Source organism: Podarcis gaigeae, assembly GCF_964106915.1.
Source record: "Podarcis gaigeae genome assembly, chromosome: 1".
NCBI classification, from domain to species: Eukaryota; Metazoa; Chordata; class Lepidosauria; order Squamata; family Lacertidae; genus Podarcis; species Podarcis gaigeae.
The window spans coordinates 88,224,579-88,250,260 of record NC_139678.1 but is presented as its reverse complement, the minus strand read 5'-3'; the positions used below and the strand labels follow the sequence as shown (position 1 = coordinate 88,250,260).

At 42.9% G+C, this 25,682-nt stretch overlaps 1 protein-coding gene across 3 annotated transcripts in view; it reads right to left on the bottom strand.

Moving 5' to 3' along the window:
* The window catches only part of MAP3K2 (mitogen-activated protein kinase kinase kinase 2), a 42,116-nt gene that overhangs the window by 14,241 nt on the left and 2,193 nt on the right, over nt 1–25,682 (bottom strand). For 2 of the 3 annotated variants that reach the window (XR_014565302.1, XM_083742999.1), the window contains exons 2-16: nt 19,256–19,325; nt 18,821–18,939; nt 18,430–18,470; nt 16,854–16,953; nt 16,630–16,743; nt 15,413–15,500; nt 14,715–14,845; nt 10,592–10,671; nt 10,410–10,477; nt 9,747–9,839; nt 7,570–7,776; nt 3,004–3,152; nt 1,770–1,901; nt 1,446–1,575; nt 54–231 (exon numbers count right to left, since the gene is read on the bottom strand). Coding sequence is in view for 2 of the 3 variants with exons in the window: in XM_083742999.1 (XP_083599125.1) it covers nt 54–231; nt 1,446–1,575; nt 1,770–1,901; nt 3,004–3,152; nt 7,570–7,776; nt 9,747–9,839; nt 10,410–10,477; nt 10,592–10,671; nt 14,715–14,845; nt 15,413–15,500; nt 16,630–16,743; nt 16,854–16,953; nt 18,430–18,470; nt 18,821–18,939; nt 19,256–19,259 (1,634 nt within the window). In the remaining variant the exon portion in view is untranslated. Of the gene's footprint in view, nt 1–53; nt 232–1,445; nt 1,576–1,769; nt 1,902–3,003; nt 3,153–7,569; nt 7,777–9,746; nt 9,840–10,409; nt 10,478–10,591; nt 10,672–14,714; nt 14,846–15,412; nt 15,501–16,629; nt 16,744–16,853; nt 16,954–18,429; nt 18,471–18,820; nt 18,940–19,255; nt 21,822–25,682 lie in introns of all 3 variants that reach the window. The other variant, XM_083743000.1, reaches the window with a different exon arrangement.

The window sequence follows — 25,682 nt, the reverse complement described above, 5'->3', positions numbered from 1 at the left end:
TTAATGTTAAGATCCCTGTATATCTGATTTTCGCTGGAACAGCATAGACATACCAGATATCTGCTTTCCTCCCATACCCTTCTCCACTAATGACTTCTGGACTCATCCAGTATGGCGTTCCTGTGGCAGACTTCATACCTGTACCAGACAAGCAAATTGTTTGAAGCCGCTTGCTGGCACCAAAATCGCCCAGCTTAACATTCCCTGCAGAGTCTCTGAGAATATTTGCACCTGCAAAACACAGAGAGATAAAGTTTGGTGTATATTTGGTAGCAAGCTAACTCTACAGAAGACTTATAGTAGTCCCATGGGGCAAGCTGAATCTTACATGACATTACATGTACATCTGCTCAACGTAGAATTCAATGTTTGATTCAGTAGCCCTTGCGTACAAGTCAATACATTTGTGTACACAGATCAATTCCAGGGTGTCTTGGCACTTCACCCACATAAGTAGGCCAAGGTAGAGGAGACAGGATGAGGAAGTAGAAATAAAATTACTATCATTTTCCTTGAAAACTGATAGATGTGTCAAGAGGTGTGTGACCCTGGGGCATTTGCCATGCTGTTTTCCCTGAGCTTTGGAACTGTATATGGCTGTTTTGAGAATTTGGTGCAGTGTCCATGTCAGGACTATGAGCCAGACTCAAACTGCAACTAAGCCATGTACTCCCTCGTTGGTGATCTTAGGCAAGCTGCTATTCTTTCAGCAATATGGGGATAATACTGACATATGAGGAACATTTTACACATTAGCACAGTAGTATATGTGAAGCTCTTTAGGCACCGAGAAAAGCACTGTGTAAACGCTAAATATTGCCAGCCTTTGAGGTTGAAATTCCAAATACAGTGGTACCTCGGGTTACAAACCCTTTGGGTTACAAATGTTTCGGGTTACAAACTCTGCTAGCCCGGAAGTAGTTGCTCCGGGTTGCAAACTTTGCCCCAGGATGAGAACAGAAATCAAGGAATGGTGGCACAGCAGCAGCAGGAGGCCCCATTAGCAAAAGCGCGCCTCAGGTTAAGAACGGTCCTCCGGAACCAAGTTCATAACCCGAGGTATCACTGTACTGGAAAAGCATTCACAATGAATGGAAAAGATTCGCCTATTGGTACCATGATAGAGTTGTTTAATGTTCTGATTGCTTTGGATATGTTTTGAGAATTTTTTGACAAATCAATATGAATGAGAATGTCTGAATGTCTGTTAGAATTTTCTAGCAGTCTTCCTTGAAATGATGTCTTAACTTGAAACGTTGTAAACTACCAACAGATATATTTATATTTTAATTGCAAGAAGAACCTTGAATAAAACATCATCTTGTTTTCATCATAAAGATTTGGCTCATCACTGGCATTTAGTTAATAGTTGTTATTTTTTTCTAACCACATTACTTATCTACAATTTGGTAAGTGCACACCTTCAACAATTCTCCCATTCTTACCTTTAATATCTCTATGTACAATCATGTTACTGTGCAAATAATGAACTCCTTCCAAAATCTGCCGGGTATATTTCCGAGTCACATTCTCCGTGAGTGCGCCATATGCCTTCAACTGATCTTTAATTGAGCCCTAAAGACAAAGGAAGAATAAGAATACTGTAGCACCTGTTTTAAGAGTAGAATCACTTTTGCATGAAAAATGGCTGCATTTAAAAATGTTTCACAAGTTTGTAGAAGCAATCCTCTAAGGACCCTTCCCCTATCTGGCCTTAACTCTAACTAGCCCACATTAAATTACTATCTATATCCAGATCTCAGGCTTACCCCAGGCATATATTCCATAAATATAGAGAGCGTCCTTTCGGGAGGGTCCCTCAAGCAGCCATAATACTGAACAATTCTCTCATGTAGAAGGTTTTTCAGAAGCTGAATCTCACATTCAAGTGCATTTACCTCCTGGAACGCAAGAGCACAGGATTAGCCTTAACAAAATCTGACAAGCAGGTTTGATTCAAATGACAATAAACGCATCATTTAACTTGCACTTGGAACCGAAGACTTCAAAGGCCACACTAGTAGAAAGCCTTGAACTTGGGGAATTAGCAAATCCACCATCCCCAACTATTAAATAAGAATGGCTAAATTGGATAGTACTTATTATTTTATCTAGTACACCACATAAAATTACCATTTTCTTATATAAAGACTGGACTTTTTCGAGTCCCTTTGAAATGAACTTGAGCAATTTAAGAGTTCTTATTCTGTTATTTTCACCGCACAGTGGCCTGGGTTTCAACCTCTTCTTAATGTCCACATGGCAAAGTTTTCTTGTAGCAGCAAAAATAAAACTACAGGAAATTTTCAGAATATTATTGACTGATGATTGATTGCATTCATAGCCTACCTTTTTTCTACATGGAGCTCAAGGTGGATTGTACATGGTTTCCCCCCTCCTCATTCAATCCCCACAACAAAGACAGTGACTGGTCCAAGGTCACATTCAGTGACCTTCATGACTGAGTGGGGATTCAAACCCTAGTCTCCCAGGTCCCACTCCAGCACTCTAACTACTATGCCTCACTGGCTCCGGAAGTAGTTGGGTAACAGATGCATGAGGCACCTCTCCATATATGAAGCTACCTGGACACTGCAGTCCTGGTCCTGTTCTGCCTCCTCCAAGGAACGTGCAGAGGGAGGCAACATAGAAACAGGCCTTTGCAGTGGTGGCTGCCCATTTGTGGAATACTCTCCCCAGGGAAGTAAGCCTGGTGCAATCATTGTTTGCTTGTAGGTGTCAGGCTAAAGCGTTTGCGCTCAAACATCAGGAAAGAGAATTCGTTTTTTTAAAAACTTTTAATGCTCATCCTGTTAATGAGGCAAGTAAAGATTTGTCCTACTATTACACATATTACTGGATGAGCATGTTCAGTTTTTTTTTATTGTTTTATACTGAGTTTTAATGTATTTTATGCTGTAAGTTGCTTTGGGACACTCCTCTGTGTGAAAAGTGGTTAACAACAACAACAACCAATTAACCAACCATAACCAGTACTCTTACCTTGCTGGTCTCCGGGCTGTCAGGATCAAACTGAACTTGCTTAACAGCTAGCTCACGTCCTGTATCTGCATCATAGCATAGATAAACTCTGCCAAATGCACCCTGCCCCAGGAGTTTACCTAGTCTCCAGTTAGTTGGAGCTCTTGGGGCTGAAAACAGAATATAAAAAAATCAATTTCTATTACTCAAAGAAAAAGGATCAGAAGAATGTTTCAGCAAGGATTCATACATATACACATTGCATTTTGCAACGTAAGTATTTAAAGAGAACCTTTAAGACAACAATCTGTAGTAATGATCAAGAATGCAAGCCACAAACTAATAATAATAATAATAATTTATTATTTGTACCCCGCCCATCTGGCTGGGTTTCCCCAGCCACTCTGGGCGGCTTCCAACAGAGATGAAAAATACACTAAAATGTCACATATTAAAAACTTCCCTGAACAGGGCTGCCTTCAGATGTCTTCTGAATGTCAGGTAGTTGTTTATCGCTTTGACATCTGATGGGAGGGCATTCCACAGGGCGGGCGCCACTACCGAGAAGGCCCTCTGCCTGGTTCCCTGTAACTTGGCCTCTCGCAGTGAGGGAACCGCCAGAAGGCCCTCGGAGCTGGACCTCAGTGTCCGGGCAGAACGATGGGTGAGGAGACGCTCCTTCAGATATACTGGACCGAGGCCATTTAGGGCTTTAAAGGTCAGCACCAACACTTTGAATTGTGCTCGGAAACGTACTGGGAGCCAATGTAGGTCTTTCAAGACCAGTGTTATATGGTCTCGGCGGCCGCTCCCCGTCACCAGTCTAGCTGCCGCATTCTGGATTAGTTGTAGTTTCCGGGTCACCTTCAAAGGTAGCCCCACGTAGAGCGCATTGCAGTAGTCCAAGCGGGAGATAACCAGAGCATGTACCACTCTGGCGAGACAGTCTGCAGGCAGATAGGGTCTCAGCCTACGTACCAGATGGAGCTGGTAAACAGCTGCCCTGGATACAGATTTGACCTGTGCCTCCATGGACAGCTGTGAGTCCAAAATGACTCCCAGGCTGCGCACCTGGTCCTTCAGGGGCACAGTTACCCCATTCAGGACCAGGGAATCCTCCACACCTGCCCGCCTCCTGTCCCCCAAAAACAGTACTTCTGTCTTGTCAGGATTCAACCTCAATCTGTTAGCCGCCATCCATCCTCCAACCGCTTCCAGACACTCACACAGGACCTTCACCGTCTTCACTGGTTCTGATTTAAAAGAGAGGTAGAGCTGGGTATCATCTGCATACTGATGAACACCCAGCCCAAACCTCCTGATGATCCCTCCCAGCGGCTGCATGTAAATGTTGAAAAGCATGGGGGAGAGGACAGAACCCTGAGGCACCCCACAAGTGAGAGCCCAGGGGTCTGAACACTCATCCCCCACCACCACTTTCTGAACACGGCCCAGGAGGAAGGAGCGGAACCACTGTATGACAGTGCCCCCAGCTCCCAGCCCCTCAAGACGGTCCAGAAGGATGTCATGGTCGATGGTATCAAACGCCGCTGAGAGATCCAGCAGAACTAGGAAACAGCTCTCACCTTTGTCCCTAGCCCGCCGGAGATCATCAACCAGTGCGACCAAGGCAGTTTCAGTCCCATGATGAGGCCTGAATCCCAACTGGAAGGGATCCAAATGGTCCGCTTCTTCCAGGCGTGCCTGGAGTTGTTCAGCAACCACTCGCTCAATCACCTTGCCCAAGAATGGAAGGTTTGAGACTGGGCGATAATTGGCCATCGTGGCCGCATCTAAAGATGGTTTTTTAAGAAGCGGTTTAATAACCGCCTCTTTCAGCGGGTCTGGGAAGGCTCCCTCACGGAGGGAAGCATTCACCACCCCACGAAGCCCATCGCCCAGTCCTTCCCGGCTAGCTTTTATAAGCCAGGATGGGCAAGGATCCAGGAGACAGGTGGTTGGCTTCACTCGTCCAAGCAGCCTGTCCACATCCTCGGAGGTAACAGATTGGAATTGATCCCACACAACTTGACCAGACAGGACTCTAGCACTCTCCCGCCCCGGCCCTGCTCCCACGGTGGAGTCTACTTCTTCCCGAATCTGAGCGATTTTATCTGCAAAAAACTTTGCAAAATCATTGCAGGAGAACATGTGGCCCGTACTGGGCCCCGATGTTATAAGTGGTTCCGCTAAATTGTGAACCACCTGAAACTACTCTTGCATTCCTCACTTTAATGCAACTAAAGTAACTTAAAATAAAAAGTGGCATTTTATCTGGCAGAAAAATCATTAAGCTATTAATATTATTTATTAAAAGTAAATGTGCATCAATAAATATCCCCTGAGTAGTTTGCAACATAGCATGTTGTAAAAAGGCTTAACATTTTCCATCTGTCAAAAACTCAAAGAAAATGCTCATTAAGCACAGCAGTGTGACTAATAGGCAGGCTGCTGATGTCTCTTGAAAACTTATCCATGCATCTAAGGATAGAACATTAGTTAATAGTTAAGTAACTATTTAGTTTCAGTCTGTACCAGATGCCTTTTCAGTCCAAAGTATCTCACACAAAAGATTACTTTGGACTGAGGAGGCACCTAGTACAGACTGAAACTAAATAGTTGCTTATGATAGCAATGTACTCAATTAGGGCAACAAACCATTACAGTTACTCGGTCACATACAACTTAGTAACTTTACCCTGTCAGGTGTGAGGAAAGTTTTTTGTTAAATATGACACAGTTTTTTGTGAGGGACAATGTATTGAAACATTTCCTCCTAATGTCCCAGGTTTGCCCATAGTGTATCTCTTTAGAATTACCAATTTCCCCACAAAAGTGCTAGAAGCTAGTAATGCAAGATACCTGTGTGTATTTGACTTTTAGAGAGACGTCTGTGCCAGCTGTTCTTCCAAAGAAATAGGCACATGCAATACATAGGCCCTCTGCAGGCATTCAGTAGGAATGCAGAAAGGGACAAGCAGGAATACACAGGCTGAGCTCCACTGTCTCAGTGTCACTGTGCATGTCGGGCACAAACTCTGGCTGATGCATGATCAGGGTGAGTCTGAAGGGGGCTGCTTTACATGTGGGCTTTCCAGCAAGGGGACAGTCCTGGGGGCTCTACCCATGAGCACCACTGACTGCTGCTTCACAAGAGCCAGGAGGCTTATATGAAAGTCATTCTTGTCCTACTTTTCTGTAGGTATAAACTGCTAACATTCAAATAGCAGCACAGGAACTCACCGGGACAAAGAGACTCAAAGTAATTGAAAAGAAAAATAGGAGCACAGGTAGTCCAGTAGAGACTGGGGAAAGTACATGCAAACTTTAAAATAATGGCAAAAGAAATTATTTGAGACATCATCAGACAAGCAAAAAAAATGAAGATCCGAAAAGCTGCCTTGTTCAGATCGATGAAAATGTTGCCATGGCTGGTCTTAGTACAGGGTGGATGGAGTGACCACTCCAGGCACCATAGGCCATTCTCCTGAAGCATTTCCAAATGAGAACAAGAGGGCCATGTATTCAAGCCAAGCAGGTTCAACCCGCAGACAATGTCAAGAACTGACACCTTGGGGACGTTAATAACCAGTGGATATAGGGATAGAGAAGGGACGTGGGTGGCGCTGTGGGTTAAACCACAGAGCCTAGGACTTGTCAATCAGAAGGTTGGCGGTTCAAATCCCTGCGACGGGGTGAGCCTCCGTTGCTCAGTGCCAACCTAGCAGTTCGAAAGCACATCAAAGTGCAAGCAGATAAATAGGTACCGCTCCGACAGGAAGGTAAACGGCATTTCCGTGTGCTGCTCTGGTTCGCCAGAAGAGGCTTAGTCATGCTGGCCACATGACCCGGAAGCTGTACGCTGGCTCCCTCGGCCAATATAGTGAGATGAGCGCCGCAACACCAGAGTTGGCCACAGCTGAACCTAATGGTCAGGGGTCTCTTTACCTTTACTTATAGGGATAGAGAACTGAATAAGCTAAGCTTGGGTTCACCCCAAATCAGACATCACCACCTCTAGGAGAGTATCCTCTTTGTGATGGCACAAAATTGTGTACAGTCCAGCACTTCTATGGGGTAGAAAATCTGTCAAGCATTTGGGGTACCTTATTCATTTCCACCCACACTGGCTGTTATTAGCATGGAGGAACCATACTGGATTGAGTCTTATGCTGAAACAAAGTGTTGGCCCAGATGCCAGAAGATCATGACAGTGACTGCCATCAACAGATTTTACTGATGATTTGGCAAAGGAAATTTACAAAATAAGTTCCAGAGGTTTTTGTTTTTCAAGATTTGGTGTTAATAGGTTTTAATAACAAATTTACAAAAAAGGGACCCATTTGACCCCAAAGATTCCAAAATATTACACTGTCAAGTGACTATTACTTTTCAGCCATGTTCAGCAACTGGGAATGGAAAAAGAAATCTGTTTTGTATTGCGCTATATATATTTTGGTATGGGGTTGTTGTTTTGCTAGTCTGATTGTTCTCTCAAAAACAATTCCTTTTGCAATCATTTTAAAGTTACCTTATTTTTACTGGACTTGTCTGTCACATGGCATTATATGCAGTTTTTTTCCTTACAGCGGCTAGGCGGACTGATATCCATGACTGTCAAAGTAGGATTGTCTATGTCACTTCCTCTTCTTCGCATCCGCCCATCTTCATATTCTGGAGTGAAAACACTGCTCCCACTGCTTGTACTCAATGAGTGATCAGTTGGGCTGAAGCTAACTGGGGATCGTAAGCTGTTTCCTTGGGTTCTCCTAGCTCGTGGAAAAGTTTTACGGCCTGCAGAAATGAACAAAGAAATCTACAATACAAGACCATGAAACATTATTTCCATTTGTACATTCCACTGGAAGCAAAGGACAGTAACTGAATGCTGGATAGACTAGAACCACACTTTTCTATCTCAATGGCAATCACAAATGAACAGAGCATGCTACCTCTAGATTAAAAAATAAAGAAAAGTGCATAGGATGAATGAGGAATAAGGAAATACCTTCCAAAGGAAACAAATCTAGCACCATCTCTTGGAAGATTGTACACATTCAGCAGACTCGGATCCAACTCTTAACACAACTTTTTCTGTGTGGAAGGAAGAACTTAACTTGGGGAAAGGCCACAGCTCAGTGGCAGGCAGTCCCAGATTCAATCTCTGATAGCATGTACAGGAAAATGTCTCCTATCTAAAACCCTGGTGATTCCCTGCCTGTCAGTAGGCAAGTGTTTCTCAGCCAGTGGGTTCCAACCTGCAAGTGGGGCACAAGGCTTGTACAAGTTGGCCAAGGGCGTTATAAGTAAGCCCAAAATAAGTACTGCTTATAATTCTTCTTTGGTAGGATGAATACCTCTTACAACTTTTATTATAATGCTGTATTGAAACTTGTAACTGAACATGGGAAAGAGTAAATTTTGCATTACAGCATTTGTAAACCACCTTCTGGTGGCTGAAAAGTGATATGGAAATTTTTGCCTGGATGCCACAAGTAATGACTATAAAACTGGCAAACTTGAAGTTTAAATGCATGAGGACCTAAGGTCCTAAATTCATGTGATAATAAATCAATGGGCACCATACCAAGTCAATTTTGACGTGGGTTGCCGTATCAAAAAAGACTGGGAACCACTGGGGTAAACATCCCTGCGCTAGATGGACCAAAGGTCTGACTTGGAATAAGACAGCGTCCTATGCTCCTCTGTGACAACGAGGAAATAGATCTCTCCTCATGAGACACTCCTGCCAGATGAAGGTAGTTTCCACTCATTCCTTCCCCTTGCAGCCCCCTGAAAACCGAAGGGTTGAGGGCCATTCCGGAATAGAACTTGGGGTGGTGCTGGGGGCTGCAGTGGAAAATTTGCAAATACTGCCTTCCCCTCTCTCCCTTCTTTCCTCCAGGGTGAGACTCTGCAGGATCTCAGCCCTTTCTGCAAATAGAGAACTTCTTTTGTGGGAAGGCAACTATGGCTTTAAAAATATAGTACAATGCAGTAAAATATAGTACACTGTTACCTTTATTAAAACTGGAAGTAATTGTAATGAGATTCAGATACGATAATGCCCATGGGTAACAAGAAACAACGGAAAATTTCCCAGAGTTATTTAAACAGCAGAATCCACAATTAAGTTGTCGGCAAGAAACATGACTCAGCTGCCTCTGTGTAATATTTGTATTTGTTATGCTGGAAGCCAATGGAAGTTAATTTGGGAATAAATTCCACCTAATTCAAAGGGGTTTACTAACACGCACATAATATGAAAGTGGCCAAGTTGTAGAGCATCTGCTTTATATGCAGAAGGACATCATGTTCAATCCCTGGCATCTTCACGCAAGGCTGAGAGAGAGCTTAGTCTGAAACCCTGGAGAACAGTGCACAGTCCGGGTAGACAACACTGAGATAGCTGCACCAAGGGTTTGACTTGATACAAGGCAGCTTCCTATGTTCCTAAAGCAGCAATCCTACATTTAGGTTCCTTTTTCTTTCAAACAGTGATTTCTGCCTCTAGGCCATCCAGAAAACTCATGAAAATTAATTATGTTCCTAAATCCATCACACATTGTTATGGTTGCATACAACAGATCAAGAATTAAGGAGCATTTCAAACTTGGAAAGGAGAGCAGCCAAGAAATACCTTTTTGTATTGCAGAGCACACACAACTGAAGATTAAAATCGCCTCCCTTCTGGATAGGAAAGTGCATTATGGTTTTGTGGGCGGAAAGCTTTCATGAAAGTGTTAAGGGGCCCACAAACTTACCATCATTGTAGTCTTGATGGTGGTATGAAATATGATACCTTCGAGGGTAAGTTCCACCTTTGCCAAACTTCTCAAATATAGGAAGATCATAATCTAAAGGAAAAAAACAATTACGTTCCTGTTCTCAATTAGGCTATTTTGGGTTTGGATGAAAAAGTTAAGTGAGTTAGTCAAATGATCAACCAAAATAATCAAGGGGACAGAGTAATTCCCCTGTAAGGAAAGGCTGCATTATTTGGAGTTTTTTGGTTTAGAGAAAAGACGAGTAGGAGGTGACACAACAGAAGTTTGTAAAATTATGCATGGCATAGAGAAAATGGACAGAACAAAGTTTTTCTCTTGCTTTCATAGCAACAAAGCTGATTAATAGTTATTAGCCGTGATAGCTATGCTCTGCCTCACTGATTTTTTTGCGGCTTATAAGTGCATGCTTCATCTCCACTGATATACTGATTTACTAGCGTTTAAAAAAATAGTAAACATTTTTGTATGAACATACGGTTGTTTCTACTTTTCATACTTTTGTCATTGTTACGACAGCCTCAAAGACAAATAAAACATTATTAGGTTAAACTGTATGCAAACATCCAGACACACAATGAAGTTACAGTAGAAGATTTTGTAAGGATAGCATCGGAAACTGTACGCATTTGTTTTACCTACCAGAAAACTCTTGGTGATTATCTGGGTAGCTCTGGGCTCTTGGCATCCGGGACTTTGGGTAGTTGTCCCTATAAGTAGAAACACTGAACTATTACATCCTTGTGTAAAGCACTACCTGAATTCTGTTACCTCATTGTTTTAAAGATCACAGCAGAAAGAAGTGCAGATTATGTTGTTCTTACCCATCTAAAGGGCTGTCAAGCGAAGGGCAGCTTCCTGAGCCAGAGTTTTCAGGACTGCTCAGTGATAACGGATCCAGCATCTGGAAACAAAAGTACAAGAAAGTTTGAAGAACTATCACTACAAGGGTGTAACATGCAACAAGCTAGGGAAACACAGACTACGGTTGTCCAGGCTCCTAACTTTCTGGATTGCTTACTGTAACACATTATAGATAGTGCTACCTTTGAAGATGTCTCAGAAACTTCTGTTAGTAACCAAGTAGCTCCATGATGAGCTAAGTAGACACTAGCCAAGCACAAATTTGGATACTGGGAACACCTTAATCCATTGTTTAAGGAGATACACTGACTACCAGTTCATTTCTGGGCATAATTAAGTGTTGGTGTTATCGAGATGAGCACATTTTCTCAAGCTCACCTCAGATTTATTGGTAAATTATCAGAGATCTTCAGGGGATGGGAATGAGAAAAATCTTATTCCATTTTTCTGAATAAATCTGGTAATTCAGAAAAATGTCCCTGTGTAAATATTCACCAACCCACATCGCTCACCAAAACCCTCCCAAAAAACATATCCCCCCATTCACTTACCTTGCAAGCAGTACCAACAGCAGAATCAAGGGCATGAAGGAAGAAAAGGAGGGAGGTTTTTCCTTCCCTTTCTGCCACTTGCAACACTGCTTAGCTAAGCCTGAAGGATCATAGCATATATAGTTGTACCAAGAGTTGCCTTTGGGAGAGCTGCATCTCCCCTGGCCTTTACACCATGGTCGACTGTTAGCCGTTAGGTCAGGATAACAAAGAATAATAATAATAATAATAAATTTTATTTATATCCTGCCCTCCCCAGCCGAAGCTGGGCTCAGGGCGGCTAACAACAGTCAAAATAGTTCAACATTCTAAAAACATTCATTATAAAATTAATTAAAATCAAATTAATGGCAACCATCAAGCAAAATTCTGTGTAGGTTGCCAGAGGAGGGGGTCAGGCTGTGCCCTGACCAAAGGCCTGGTGGAACAGCTCTGTCTTGCAGGCCCTGCGGAAAGATGACAGGTCCCGCAGAGCCCTAGTCTCTTGTGACAGAGCGTTCCACCAGATTGGAGCCGCAGCCGAAAAAGCCCTGGCTCTAGTTGAGGCCAGCCTAACCTCTCTGTGGCCTGGGATCTTTAGGATGTTTTTATTTGCAGACCGTAAATTTCTCTGTGGGGCATACCAGGAGAGGCGGTCCCGTAGGTACGAGGGTCCTAGGCCGTATAGGGCTTTGAAGGTTAAAACCAGCACCTTAAACCTGATCCTGTACTCCACCGGGAGCCAGTGCAGCTTGTATAGTACTGGATGAATATGATCTCGCAGCGAAGACCCCATAAGGAGTCTCGCCGCGGCATTTTGCACCCGCTGGAGTTTCTGGGTCAGTCTCAAGGGCAGCCCCACGTAGAGCGAGTTACAATAATCCAGCCTGGAGGTGACCGTCGCGTGGATCACAGTGGCTAGGTCAGGGCGAGAGAGATAAGGAGCCAACTGCTTAGCTTGGCGGAGATGAAAAAATGCCGCCTTTGTTATAGCTGTAATCTGCGCCTCCATAGAGAGGGAGGTATCGAAGATTACACCCAAACTCTTAACGGACGATGCTGGCACTAATTGCACCCCCACAAGAGATGGGAGTTGCCCCCTCAATCGCTCCGTCCCAGCCAGAGGACCTCTGTCTTCGAAGGATTTAACTTCAACCGGCTCCCACGTAACCATCCAGCCACAGCTTCCAGACATCTGGTCAGTGTATCTGGGGCCGAGTCAAGATGGCCGTCCATCAACAGATAGAGCTGGGTGTCATCGGCATACTGATGGCAACCCAGCCCAAAACTCCGGACAAGCTGGGCGAGGGGGTGCATAAAGATGTTAAAAAGCATCGGGGAGAGAATCGCACCCTGAGGCACTCCACACACCAAGGAGTGGCACGATGACAATTCCCCCCCAAGCGCCACCCTCTGTCCCCGACCAGAGAGAAACGAGCGCAGCCATTGAAGGACTGTGCCCTGGATCCCCACGTCGGCAAGGCGGCGGTCTAGGAGTTCGTGATCGACCATGTCGAAGGCTGCTGACAGGTCTAGAAGAATCAGCAGCCCCTACCCGCCTCGATCCAGCTGCCTGCGGAGATCATCTGTTAGGGCGACCAGAGCCGTCTCGGTCCCATGACCAGCGCGGAAGCCGGACTGGAATGGATCGAGAGCCAATGTTTCATCCAGGAACCTACCAAGCTGTTCAGCAACCGCTCTCTCAATCACCTTACCCAGGAATGGAAGATTCGAAACCGGGCGGTAATTGGATAGATCTAAAGGATCTAATGATGTTTTCTTTAAGAGCGGACGCACCACTGCCTCCTTCAGTTCCCCTGGGAATATCCCGGTGCCAAGGGACAAATTGATGATATCACCCAGGGGGGCCCACACCTCGTCTGGACACGCTCTAATCAGCCAAGACGGGCACGGGTCAAGAGGACAGGTGGTGGGCTTTCCAGCTTGGAGGAGTCTGTCCACATCGGCTGGGGATATCCAGTCAAAGCGGTCCAATACTGGACCCGAGGACAGTCGAGGGGCCTCCAGTTCCTTTATTGTATCCAAATTGGCAGGGAGGTCATGGCGGAGCAACAGGACCTTCTCCGCAAAAAAGCTCGCAAATGCCTCACAGCTGTGTGTCGAATTGTTATTTAAATTTGGCTGTCCTTCAAGGGACGTTAAAGACCTAATTATAATAAATAATTGTGCCGGGCGAGACCTAGCGGAGGCAATGGAGGCCGAGAAGTAAGACTTCTTAGCGGCCTTCACTGCCATCTCGTAGGTTTTCATAAAAACCCTATAAGATGTTCTTGAGGCTCCGTCACGGGCACCCCGCCATACTCGCTTGAGCCGTCTGAGGTCCCGCTTCATTTTCCGAAGCTCCTCGGTAAACCAGGGAGCCCGGTTTCTGTGGGGTCGCAGAGGGCGCCTAGGTGCGATCTCATCAATGGCTGCTAGGAGCTGTATATTCCAGCCCTCAACAAGCTCAGTCAATGAGTCGCCAGGGGAAGCAAGGTCCCGCAAGGCCTGACGGAATCTATCAGGATCCATCAGCCTCTGCGGGCGAGCCCAAATTGGCTCGCCACCTAAGCAGGGTGGGGGTGGAAAATCAATCCTGGCTTTCAGTGCGTAGTGATCAGACCATGGCACCTTCATGGAAGGAAACATGATCACATCTATACCGGCGCCAAAGATCAAATCCAGCGTGTGGCCTGCTTGATGTGTGGGGCCCGAAACAAACTGGGAGAGCCCTAGTGTCGCCATGGAAGACACCAGGTCCAGAGCCTGTGAGGAGGGAGTGGCATCAGCATGGATGTTGAAGTCCCCCAATACCAATAGGTTAGGGAACTCCAAGGCCCAGCCGGCTACCGCCTCCAGCAGGCCTGACAGGGTGGCTGCTGGTGCGCTAGGTGGCCGGTACACCAGCCAGACAGCCAAGCTCACCTCAGAGCCCCACACTAGGCCAACACATTCAATGGCGGGGATCGATGGCGATGGTAGAGCCCTGAAAGAACAGTCTTCTCGGATTAATAATGCCACCCCTCCCCCCAGCCCACAGTCCGCGACTGGTGGAGGACGGAGAAACCCGGGGGCGCCATCTCTCGTAAGGTAACAGTTTCCCCTTCGCGCACCCAGGTCTCCGTCACACAAGCCAGGTCAACCCCGTGCGAGGTGAAGAAGTCTCGCAGGGCGGCGGTTTTGTTGCCTATAGACCTGGCATTGCACAACACCAGTGACGGAGGTGAGTAATCCTTGCTCACCCTACCTTCGTCCCTCGGGATGGGGCGCAGATTGGAAGGGGTACGAGCATATCCGTATCTCGATCCCCTTCGCCTATGATATCTGCCCCCACCACCATACCTCCCTCGCCCCACTACGGTAGCAATCCCAAGCCTCAAACCAACCTCCATTTACAAAATAGAAAAACAAATCAAACCAAAAACAATTATACCAAAGAAGGTAACAAAGGATCTTAAACAGCAAAACTTTAATGCAGTAGCCCCTTTTAAAGGAAATGCAGAAGCCCCTTAATGCAGTAGCCCCTAAAGGGAAAATGAAAGAAAACACTCACCTGATCCATGCTTTCTGGAATGAACTCGCCCTCACTGTTTATACTGGTGAATGAGCCATTCCGGGCCACCTGGTGCAGCTCATCTGGAATGTATCCTGGAGGGGGAGAGCTTCTGTCGCGACTATAATAACCTGTTGATTTTTTAAAATATGTCAGTAAATTATAAAAATCCTTTTACCAGCAAGAATCATCTACTTATATGATTTTAGTATCAAAGCATGTGACATTTATTTGAACACCCACAGATGCTGCAAGGCACACAAAAGAAATAAGGTTTGACTATCTCTTGGTGGGCTGATAAATTCTAAGGGATGGGGTTCAATGCCACACTTAAGTGATTGTTCTGCCAGCACAAGTATTTCGGCTTGCCAGACAGAATGATTTCCTCTGTCCTCTGCCTGCTGCTGTTCTGGAGGTTCTCCTGACCCTCCCAACCAGGATTTGGGGAGGGAATAGGGGCTACAGAGGGAGAAGAGGGGCGCAAAAGTCACATTGGGCTAGGACTCAATGCTCACCCTCTCCTCTCTCTCACCCACACACAGGTACTTACCTTTTTATTTATTACATTTGTATCTCCAAATTTGACCTCAATTTAATTCTCACATCAATTCTGTGAAGTATATTAGACTGAGAGATATTGATTCCCTCCACTCATCACCCAACCAAGTCAAAACTGTAGGAATATGAAGTTTGCTTACCTATTACAGAAAGCCTGTTTTTCCTCTCAGTCACTCTGAAAACTGTATTATCCAAATCTTCCAGCGATGGCAGAGGCTCAGTATTACTCTGAAGGTGAAAGCATGGAGCAGTTTATTTATCCCTTAAAAAAAATAAGAAATCCTCCCACTATTGTAATTTTTCAGTGAATGGACTGTTAAGGAGGACAGGTGCTATTTGCTGCTGTGCCTACACAACCTTAGCAGCTCTTTTTGGACCACAATTTCAAAAAGCCAGTTACAAAAACAAAGGAATTAAACAATTTAAAATATGTAAACCAGAGTATTTTAAAACTGGGGAGAAATATTCTATTTCTGTCAGTAATATTTTACTTTTGTCATCATTCTAGCCCAGGCATAGGCAAACTTGTCCCTCCAGATGTTTTGGGACTACAGCTCCCATCATCCCTGACCACTGGTCCAGTTAGCTTTGGATGATGGGAGTTGTAGTCCCAAAACATCTGGAGAGCCGAGTTTGCCGATGCCTGTTCTATTCCATGAAAAAATACTTTTGTATCCATCTTTCACACAATGGCAGCTATCAGCACTAACAGATAAAAAAAATACAGTTGCTAGCAGTCTTTGAATTGACGTAGGCCATGCCTACATCACCCCTTCCCACTGCTTTGGTGAGGCAAGTAGTAGGAAGCAAAAGTCTGCAACTTGTAAAAGCAGTAGTGTGCTGCATAATCCAGTGTTGCCACAGCAATTCATGCCCTCCATAGACTCTCGTCTCTGTTCAGGCATTCAAATGTGAGGAAGGGAGCGTCCATGAATGAGCATACTAGCTCTGCATCTTCCATGCTGCCCTCCGTGGGTTCAAGTGCAACTATCTGCATTAATGAAGCCTCCTTTACTCATGGAGGCTTTCACATATTTTGGAACGCTAGGACCTCAGGGAACCTTCTTGAGTGTGACCTAAGAGGGTGGAGCTCGGGTGGTGCTCTCTAATCCCCATGTGTTAAGTTAATCCTCATAATGAACACCTGAACAGAGCTTCAGAAAATCAGCCATCTGGATTTCTTCACTTGAGCACATAACACACAAACAAAGCTAGTTCAAAACAGACCAATGGATTTCGACTCATGTGGACATGCCCCAAAGAGTAATTTTAAATACAGAAAGTTCACTTGTGTCATGTGATATCTGAATACACACACACACACACACACACATCTGTATAAATAACATGTACAGACCTGTGTGTTTCCATGGGCAACAAGCAATATCTTGAGACTCTTCATATGAACACTTCGATCAAGAAGCTGTACCGCTTTGTCCAGGTCATCCTGTGTAGCTAATGGGATCACCAGCTACAGGCAGAAAAGTATACACACAGAACAAGGTCACAATGCAACCTACTCACAGCTGATGTGATTAAGGAATAACACAAACAACTACTATTCAAGAACCATTCTTTTACCTCATTATTGCTGTAATGCAAATTCATTGACTGTCCAAAGGCAACTTTAGCTTTTGATGCAATATCTTCTAGCTTGACAGGTCTAGGAAACTGTAGAATTCTGTAATACAAGTTGGGGAAAAATCCACCGAGATGAAAACAAGTAGCTAATGATAACAATGATGAAAGTTAAATTTTTGTTCGTGGAATAGTGACATACCAGGGGGGCAGGGGGAGAAAAGCATGTTTTCATAAGGTGTCACACTCTCTCTTAAAAATCAAATTATTAAAAAGTGCATTTACTGAAAAGACAAAAACAGCACCCAAATTAATAACCCCACATTCAGTAAGGTGAATCATTGAATGTACATGATTGCTGCTGGGTAAACTATTGCACTATTCTGGAATACTGTTTCAACCCACCTTACACCAAATAATTGCTGCAGCTGAAATAGTAGTAGTCAAATTGCAACTTGCACAGTGAATTAACAAGCTAATCAGCTTCCGAAGATAGATTTTTATCAGCCATTATAAGATTTTCTAAAGTTAGAAAGCCATGCTTAGAAATGATTTATTTAAGATCTGCAACAGGCTTAAACTATGTGAGTCAATACCTCATTTAAGTAAAACTCTCCTAATTGTGATACATCAACTAGGCCAAGAGTTTCTAGGAAATTAATTCCTATGCCAAAGGCAAACTATCTTAAGGATTTGAAATACGTGCTGTGCAGTCATTTGATGTGAAATACTAACACAGAATAAATTTGTTCACCAAAATAACCTGAAGTCAGTTTTTAGCACAAGAACAGAAGCTAGATCATTTTCCAGGTTTGATCTCTCTGAGCATTAGTAATTTACTCAGCAGAAATGGAAACTAGCTGACCATCACAAACCATGACGCAGGTGCATGAAGGCTCCCTCATTTTCTTTGGGATTCAGGAGTAGCTGGATGCCATAATTGAGCTTACTTTGCATGTGTAATTAGAATTATAGAATTGTAGAGTTTGAAGGGACCCAAGGATCATCTAGTCATTTATAATACTCCTGCAGTGCAGGAGTATTATAGTGTGTGCATGTGTAAAAATAAATGATTTTATTAAGATATATTGCTCCTTATTCTATTCTAGGAGCAAAAGATAGCAACATATATACTTCACACATATACATGCATTTTTAGCACATTTCTTAAGTTTCTCTTTTCTAAACACTGACGTTGGATAGGCATCTCTCTATTCTCTATCAAGCTTTGCCAATACTCCATAAAGCTACAAAATATTATGGGTTGCATCCAATTGGTTTTCCTTCACTGACAGAAGACAATTTGATTCAGTGGAATTTTTAGCCAGTGAATCAGGGATCACCGTAATCATTAAAGAGTCATTTTCCTTTTGCACACACACACCCCATTCTATAGTCCATACTGTTCTGAAGGGTCCAGTAACCCTTTGCAGCAGATGTGGGAATTCTAGGGGGAATTGTTAAATGTTGCCTCAATTCCCATTCCACTGGATCAAAGAGCCTTCCATCTGCCGAGGGTCATTAACTGGATGTAACATTCAGAATGGATTCTGGAAACTTGTGGATTATCTTTTTTTACCTTTTCTCTCCTCGGTGTTCAAATTTGACTCGGACATCATTCTGTAAAAGAATTACACACATACTAGAAAACAAAGCTGGGAACAAATATTATTTGTGAATATTCCTCCCTGGATTGCAGACGGCCAACAAATATTCTCACACGCTTGAAGCAACATTCTTTGGCAATGGAAGAAAAACTATTGGGAAGTGGGAATTTGGGATATGCATTACTCTGGTACACAGGACACATCTGTTTAAGATCTGTTCTGCAACACTATATCCCTTTTATTTACCTCATAATTTCAAAAATATGTACACCACAAGGTGGAATATTCCCAGCAAGTGGAAATCACTCACATCAAATGCAGGAACACATTCTTCATTGTAAGACAAACACATTACAGGATTACCTGTTTTTTCGGTGAAGATGATTTTGCTTTCCCTGTTTCTTGTAGAGGCAATGGAGGGCGACTTGCCTTATGAAGGACTGCCAAATCCTGCATGATTGACTTCAAAGCTTGCTGCTCATCTGTTTAGGGAGGAAAAAAGAACTATCTGTACCCACTATTCATAAAATGCCTTTGAAAACAAGGTTTATTATTTTCAATACCTCCAATAAAATAAGTAGGATCTGAAGATTGTTCTGATTATACATTTTATTAACTCATTTATATTCAGACTGTCTAATGTGTCAAGAACTACTTTGTATTCTAACTTATGTTGTTAACATAGATTTCCAAATTTTAATATACACTTGCAAAAATGTCCTGTTTTCAATGTTGGTTTGCATTATGAACACAAGGCTGATGTGCTTGAGCTAAATTGAGTTGAACCCAAGAACTTACCCATAGCTGCAGCCAGCCAGCAAACCTTTACTTCAGAAGAATGGTTCTCCCATTAGAACCCTTCTATTGCCTATATGAAAAACAAACACATCAATTACAGCAATGAAGAGAATAAACAGTTCAGAAAGGACTATGATTAAAGGCATAAAAAACAAGATTGCCATGTCCCAAATGTTAAATATAATAAGCCACTGGAAATTAGTTACAGGCCAGCCACATCCTTTCCCATCAGCTTCTTCATGAAGAAGTATGGGTGAAGACTACTATAGGAATTACTTGACTACTGTTCGTGAATAGCCAACAATGCAATGTTGTAGCTTTTGCTGTATTATTATAGCTCTGCAAACCACAGTCCCTTTCTCAGACCTCCAAATTACCATGCAGCAGAGAAGCATTATGTTGGCTGAACTGACACAATAAAGCTGTTGTTGTTTTAACCTCTTCTTGATCTTAAATCATATACTAAAATAATAAAAGAAACCTGTCTGGACAGATATGATTGTAGGGATCACAAGGTGGGGGGGGCAATAGAGGTGGTAAACTTTAATAAAGATGAAATATATTTGTGAAGTAAATGCCACTCTCCTCTAGAGAAGCAAAAAGCTGAAGCCCACTTACAACTGTGTTGTCATAATGATTATATATTGTTTATTACATTTTAGTCACCTTTCTCAAAATAACCTGAGTGACTATATGTATGAATATAAAAAAAAATGAAGCTTAAAACCATAGGAAAAGTGAGCAAATCCACAGAATACTAAAAGCATGCACCCATAAAAATTAAAATCAGAACCAGCAGAAAAAATAAATTCAAGGAAACTAATCAGTACTAACAGTCCATCACATGCCATCTATGCCTGAAACAGACAATTCACAGGATTTGTTGAAAATTCAGTGTCCACCAATATTAGAAGACCAAGTTAATATTTACCCAAAATCAAATTGATTCAACAATAAAATGAAACGCTATGGAAGACAGGTATCCTCTGGACTTGCTCATTTGTCGAACTTAAATCAGGAAGTGTGCAGTTAACATCATTGTAGGTTGCTACACTGTTACATGCATATGCTGATTGTGTTTATCTTGGTGCATCTTATTGATACATTACTATGAATTTTATTGTTTTATTGACATTGTACACACTTTGGGCCTACTAATAGTGAAAAGCAGATACATTTTACAAATACAATAAAACATAAATTTCCTAGTGGTGCCTATACACCATTCAGAACAGCTAACAATTAAAACCCAGAATAAAATACAATTCTTTTTAAAACATTAACACAATATAATTAAAAGAGAGCTAAATTGTAGCAGCTAAAATAGAGATTAATACTAATCTACCCAAATGATAAAACAATATCAGCCTAAACAAAAAGGTTTTTGCCATATAGTGAAACACTGTAAAAAAAGGGGGAAGCATCCAAGTGTTAAAAAATTTAGGTGTAGCTGCAGAGAAGGATGTTTATCTAGACCCTAGCAACCATGCCTGCATCATACTGTAGCTGGGCACCAACTTGGATGGCTTTAGAAGAGGATTGTACAAATTCATGGAAGATAAGTAGCTATTAGCCATAATGGCTATGCTTTACCTCTGTGGTCAGAAGCAATATGCTATGGAATAGCAGTGGCCAGAAACCACAGAAGGGGAGAGTGCTCTTGTGCTTGGGTCCTGTTTGTGGGTTTCTCAAAAGCAGCTCACCTGAACTAGACGGGCCTTTGGCCTGATCTGGCAGGCTTTCCTTCTGTTCTTACAGTTGGGACATAGAGAAGAGCATCTCAGTAATATCTTAAGGTGAGGGCAGGAAGATACAGGAAGGGGCTGTCCACAGTATCCTGGTCTTAAGGCACCAACACTTTGATTTATACTTTGAAACAAATAGTAGCCAGTGCAGCCTGGCAGGACAGGTGTAACATCATCCCATAAGCCAGTATTCTCAACCAACTAGTTTCAAAAAACTTTGGAAAGGTAGCCCCACACAGAGCATGCTTCAATAATCCAATCTGGATGCAACTATGTCTACATGGTCACCATGACCAGGTCCAACCTCGTGGAAATGGACACAGTTGTCACACCAGCTAAGCAGGACAAAGGCACTCCTGGCTACAACTGCTCTTTGAGCAGCCAGGTACAAAGCAGAGTCCAGAAGCACACAACCCACCCAAACTGTGAACGTGATTCTTCAAGGAGAGTACTGTCCCATTTGGAACAGGATGAACCCCTATTCCACAACCCCTTTGTCTTGTCTAGATTAAGTTTCAATTTATTAGCCCTTATCCTGCCCAATACCGTCTCCAGACACAAATGCGGAATATCAACACCTTTCTGTTATAGATTATTGCAATGCAAATGAAAGTCTGGTTTTATATACGTATTCCTATCCGAACCAACTAAAGCCACAATTCAAAGAAGCTGCTACATGCACGTACAGGAACAGCACCTCCGCATTTTACTTTCTCAGCAGGTTTGCATATGTATGTTTCTGTTTACCTCCATCTCTCTCCCCATCATATCAACTATATTTAAGTACAGGGGTACCTCAGGTTACATACGCTTCAGGTTGCCTACGCTTCAGGTTACAGACTCCGCTAACCCAGAAATAGTACCTCAAGTTAAGAACTTTGCTTCAGGATGAGAACAGAAATTGTGCTCCGGCGGCGCGGCAGCAGCAGGAGACTCCTTTAGCTAAAGTGGTGCTTCAGGTTAAGATGTTTCAAGTTAAGAACGGACCTCCGGAACAAATTAAGTACTTAACCCGAGGTACCACTGTATTTTGTCCTCACACAAAGTAGCTGAAACACCACTACCCATGCACAAGAAGAAACCGGCTAACCCTGAAGGAGTACTATCTATCTATCTATCTATTTAGATGGGAAACCATTTGTTTTTTGCAAGAGTAACCTGCAACACAATTTTGGAGCTTAATTTCCTACTGGTGGTTTCCCATTTGGAAAACCAAATCAGGTAATTCTGAAACCTATCCATTGGGCACAAAATGCTGACTGACTGTCATGAAAAACAACAACTATAAACTATGTGGGAGCAGGAACACAATGGCCAGAGAAAGACACCGATATAAAATGGATAGACAAGGCCATTTCACTGTCTTGATAGGTCACTTCCTCGTTCACACACATAAACTACTTTAAAGTGTCCCCAGGGACAGAATTGAGAGCTGTTCACAGAAATCCAAGATTCTAATGTATCTGGGATTCAGCACAAAGGTGTGTCTGCCACCTCCGCTCAGAATACTGACTGTTAAATGGGGGACCTGTGGGAGGCAGAGAGGAGAATGGGACAGAGTGGCTGGAACCCTGAACAGAAACAGTCCATACTCCACACTGCATTTGTACAGACTAATAGCAATCAAAATTAGCTAAGTGACAGCCCTTCAGTACTATCCATGCAGAGGAGGAGGAGGCGGTTTCACCAGGCTTGAAAGAACCCCAAGGTTTTCATAAATTAAAAACAAATATTTAGAGGGGAAACTATCAGTAGGAAATTAATCTCCAGAACAGCCCAATGGGGGCTGAATATGCTTGGTAGCCATAAAATACTGGCACTGCATACGTATATACTGGAGTGGGTTGGGGAGAATTGAGTAGCCGTGATGCTGTACTGAAGCACCCCACACTACAAAATTGTGTTGCAGGTTGCTCTTGCAAAAAACAAATCTTAAAAACTAAAAAAATGGGCTGAAATGAACAACAGAAACATCTGGATATTTTAAGGTCAGAAAGAACATGTGTGTTGAATTACAAAATTCCTCTGTTCCTAACGCTTTTGAAACCCGTCTGCTGCCTAAACAATTAAGACTGAAGATAAGCAGAAACTTTCATGGATTTGGGTAGTCTTCAGCACTGCACACATTAAGTTGAAACTGTTTATTTTATTTTAAGTATTACTCTCTTCGCAAGCCAAGAATTTCATAACACCAACACTATTTAGCTGGCAAGGCTGTATGGAGATTATCACTGAGAGTTGTTCTTGGTACAGGTAAGGAAAAAAGTGCCCCATACTATTTATCTTATTTGGGGGGAAAAAATTATAGACTGCTTAATGTTAGAAAAATTTGAAGCAGAGTACACATATACAATAAAAGACAGCATAAAATCAATAAAAACAACAATAAAACACAAGAACATAAACATCATAAACATACAGGAAACAGAGATACAAAGAGACAGAGTCCAGCGTTAGGGGACAGGAGAGGCCTGAACAAGGTGTGGCTTCAAGCAGATAACTGATAGATTGCACAGGGAAGGGCCTTCCAAATGGCAGGAGCAAGCATACAAAATGCCCCCTTCCAATTCATCACTCAAAAATGGTGAGGAACCTTTTTGGCCAAATGGGCCATATCTTTATCACCCTCCACTCCTGCAAGTCAACTCTGACAGAAGGGAGGGACAATCCATCTATAAATCATCTGATTTCATAATGACAGCAGATGACTGTCAAGTGCCAAAACCGGAAGCTTAGCCCAAAGTCTTTGCAAGCTCTAGGCTTGACACCTGAGCACCAAACACAGGGCTGGCAAAGCCCCCTGTACAGCAGCTACCAAGCACCCAACAACCAGTTGGTAGCTGGGCACTTGGGAACTATTGCAAAATAGGGGTGTTGCTGGCACTGCCAACTGGCAGTGTATGCCAAGGTGCTTTTGGCCAAACCGTTCCCTTACATACCCCACACCTGACATCATAATGACATCATGTGTAGGACAGTTGGGCAGAGTTCACTTGAAATGGCCTCAAAGACCAAACTGAGTGGCTTGGTGGCCCAGAATAGGTCCATGGACTGCAGATTCTCCACCCCGCCTTAAAATAATCTTTAGGATCCACTACCACCAATAGGGTTTCAGGTTGATTAGCTAAGAGATCAAACAGTTCTTTCAGGTAACCTGGCCCTGAGTAGTTCAAGGCTTTATCTGTCAATTACAACACCTTGAACATAGCTCAGTTCACATACCAACCAATGTAGCAAGTTATGCAGAGTACAAGAGGGTGGGAGCAATAATGTTCAGCTAATAAATGGTTTAATGGTTCTGGCTATACAGACCTCTCTTTTTTTTACATCAAAAAAACTTTACAGCTACGTTGCTAACCACTTCTTTGCTTTCTGGCATCAAGTTAAATGTGTTCTGCGAGTTATTTTATAAGTGTCATTTTCTACCAAGGTGATAATTAAATCATTTCACAATTTAACAGTTTCTAGAGGAAGTCTGCATCAGCATTTACTTGGGCTGAAAATAGTCTGAATGACAACCCTTTTTGTAATGTTTTAATATTGTAATGTTAACATGGCAAGGAATTGCAAGAATCAAAATACTATTTTTCCTCCCCCCAAAAAACATTGCTAAGTTGTTTATCCTATATGCTTCTGCCCTGACAGCAACATCTTTCAACTTGTTATGATCATGAAACTGAATTTTGTTCCTAAATTAAAATTTACAACTGATAGTCACAAATTTGCAGCACTGAAGGGGGGAGTGGCAGTTGAAAATAGAGTTTGAGTAGAGTGAGAAAAGAGTTGGGGAAGGCTCTGTTGTGTTAGCTTTTTGGTATTAGCTTATGTGTTGTACCCACCTCTTGTATTTCTCCTTGTTAAAATTGGTTTAGACAACAACAACCCTCAGTGTTCTTACATCCTTGCTTTACTGAAACTTCTGCCATTGTTTGAGTACAGGAAGAAGGGGAGAAAACTGAAAAGGGAAAATTGGTTGTTTTAAGCATCTCCCTCAGGTCTGCCTCATGTGAAAGAGATAAAAATGTGGAGCCCTCAGATATTCAATAGTACCTTCACAGAATGCATTTCTGTTCTCATGTGTTTCGTCCCATGTATTTCTGGTTCCATGAAGTTACAGATTCAATGTAGTAATTTAGAAGATATATTTTATTAACAAGCAAACACCCATATATGTACAACATCCATCAACACAAGCTAACTAGCATACTTGCTCTTAAAATTATATTCCTCTTAAAAATGTAGAAGCATATCAGCATGGGGTATATGTGCAAAAGAGGCTACAGAATAGGAGAGAAGAGAAGGCATGGAATTGGTGGGTGGTCTGTGTGCAAGGCAGAGTTAGAAAAAAAATAGGAAGGCGGAGGTAAGAAAAAGGGGTGAAGTTGAAAATGGGTGCAGAGGAAGTTGCAAAGAAAGAGGGAGTGGGAGGCATGGGAGTTGGGATGAAGATGAAAGCAGAGGAATAAAAGGCTCTCCCAGGAGGGGATGGTGGCTTCATCATAACTGGATGGAAGGTGAAAAGGATGGTTAGTGGATGCAATGTATTTGGAGGAGGAAGATACAGGAGGTTACTATGGGGGTGGTCTGTGTGCAGGGGTTGCACAAAAAGAGAGGGAGGCATGGATATGGGGATGAAGGTGAAAACAGGCATTCAAAGCAAGTCTACAGAATAGGAGAGGTGA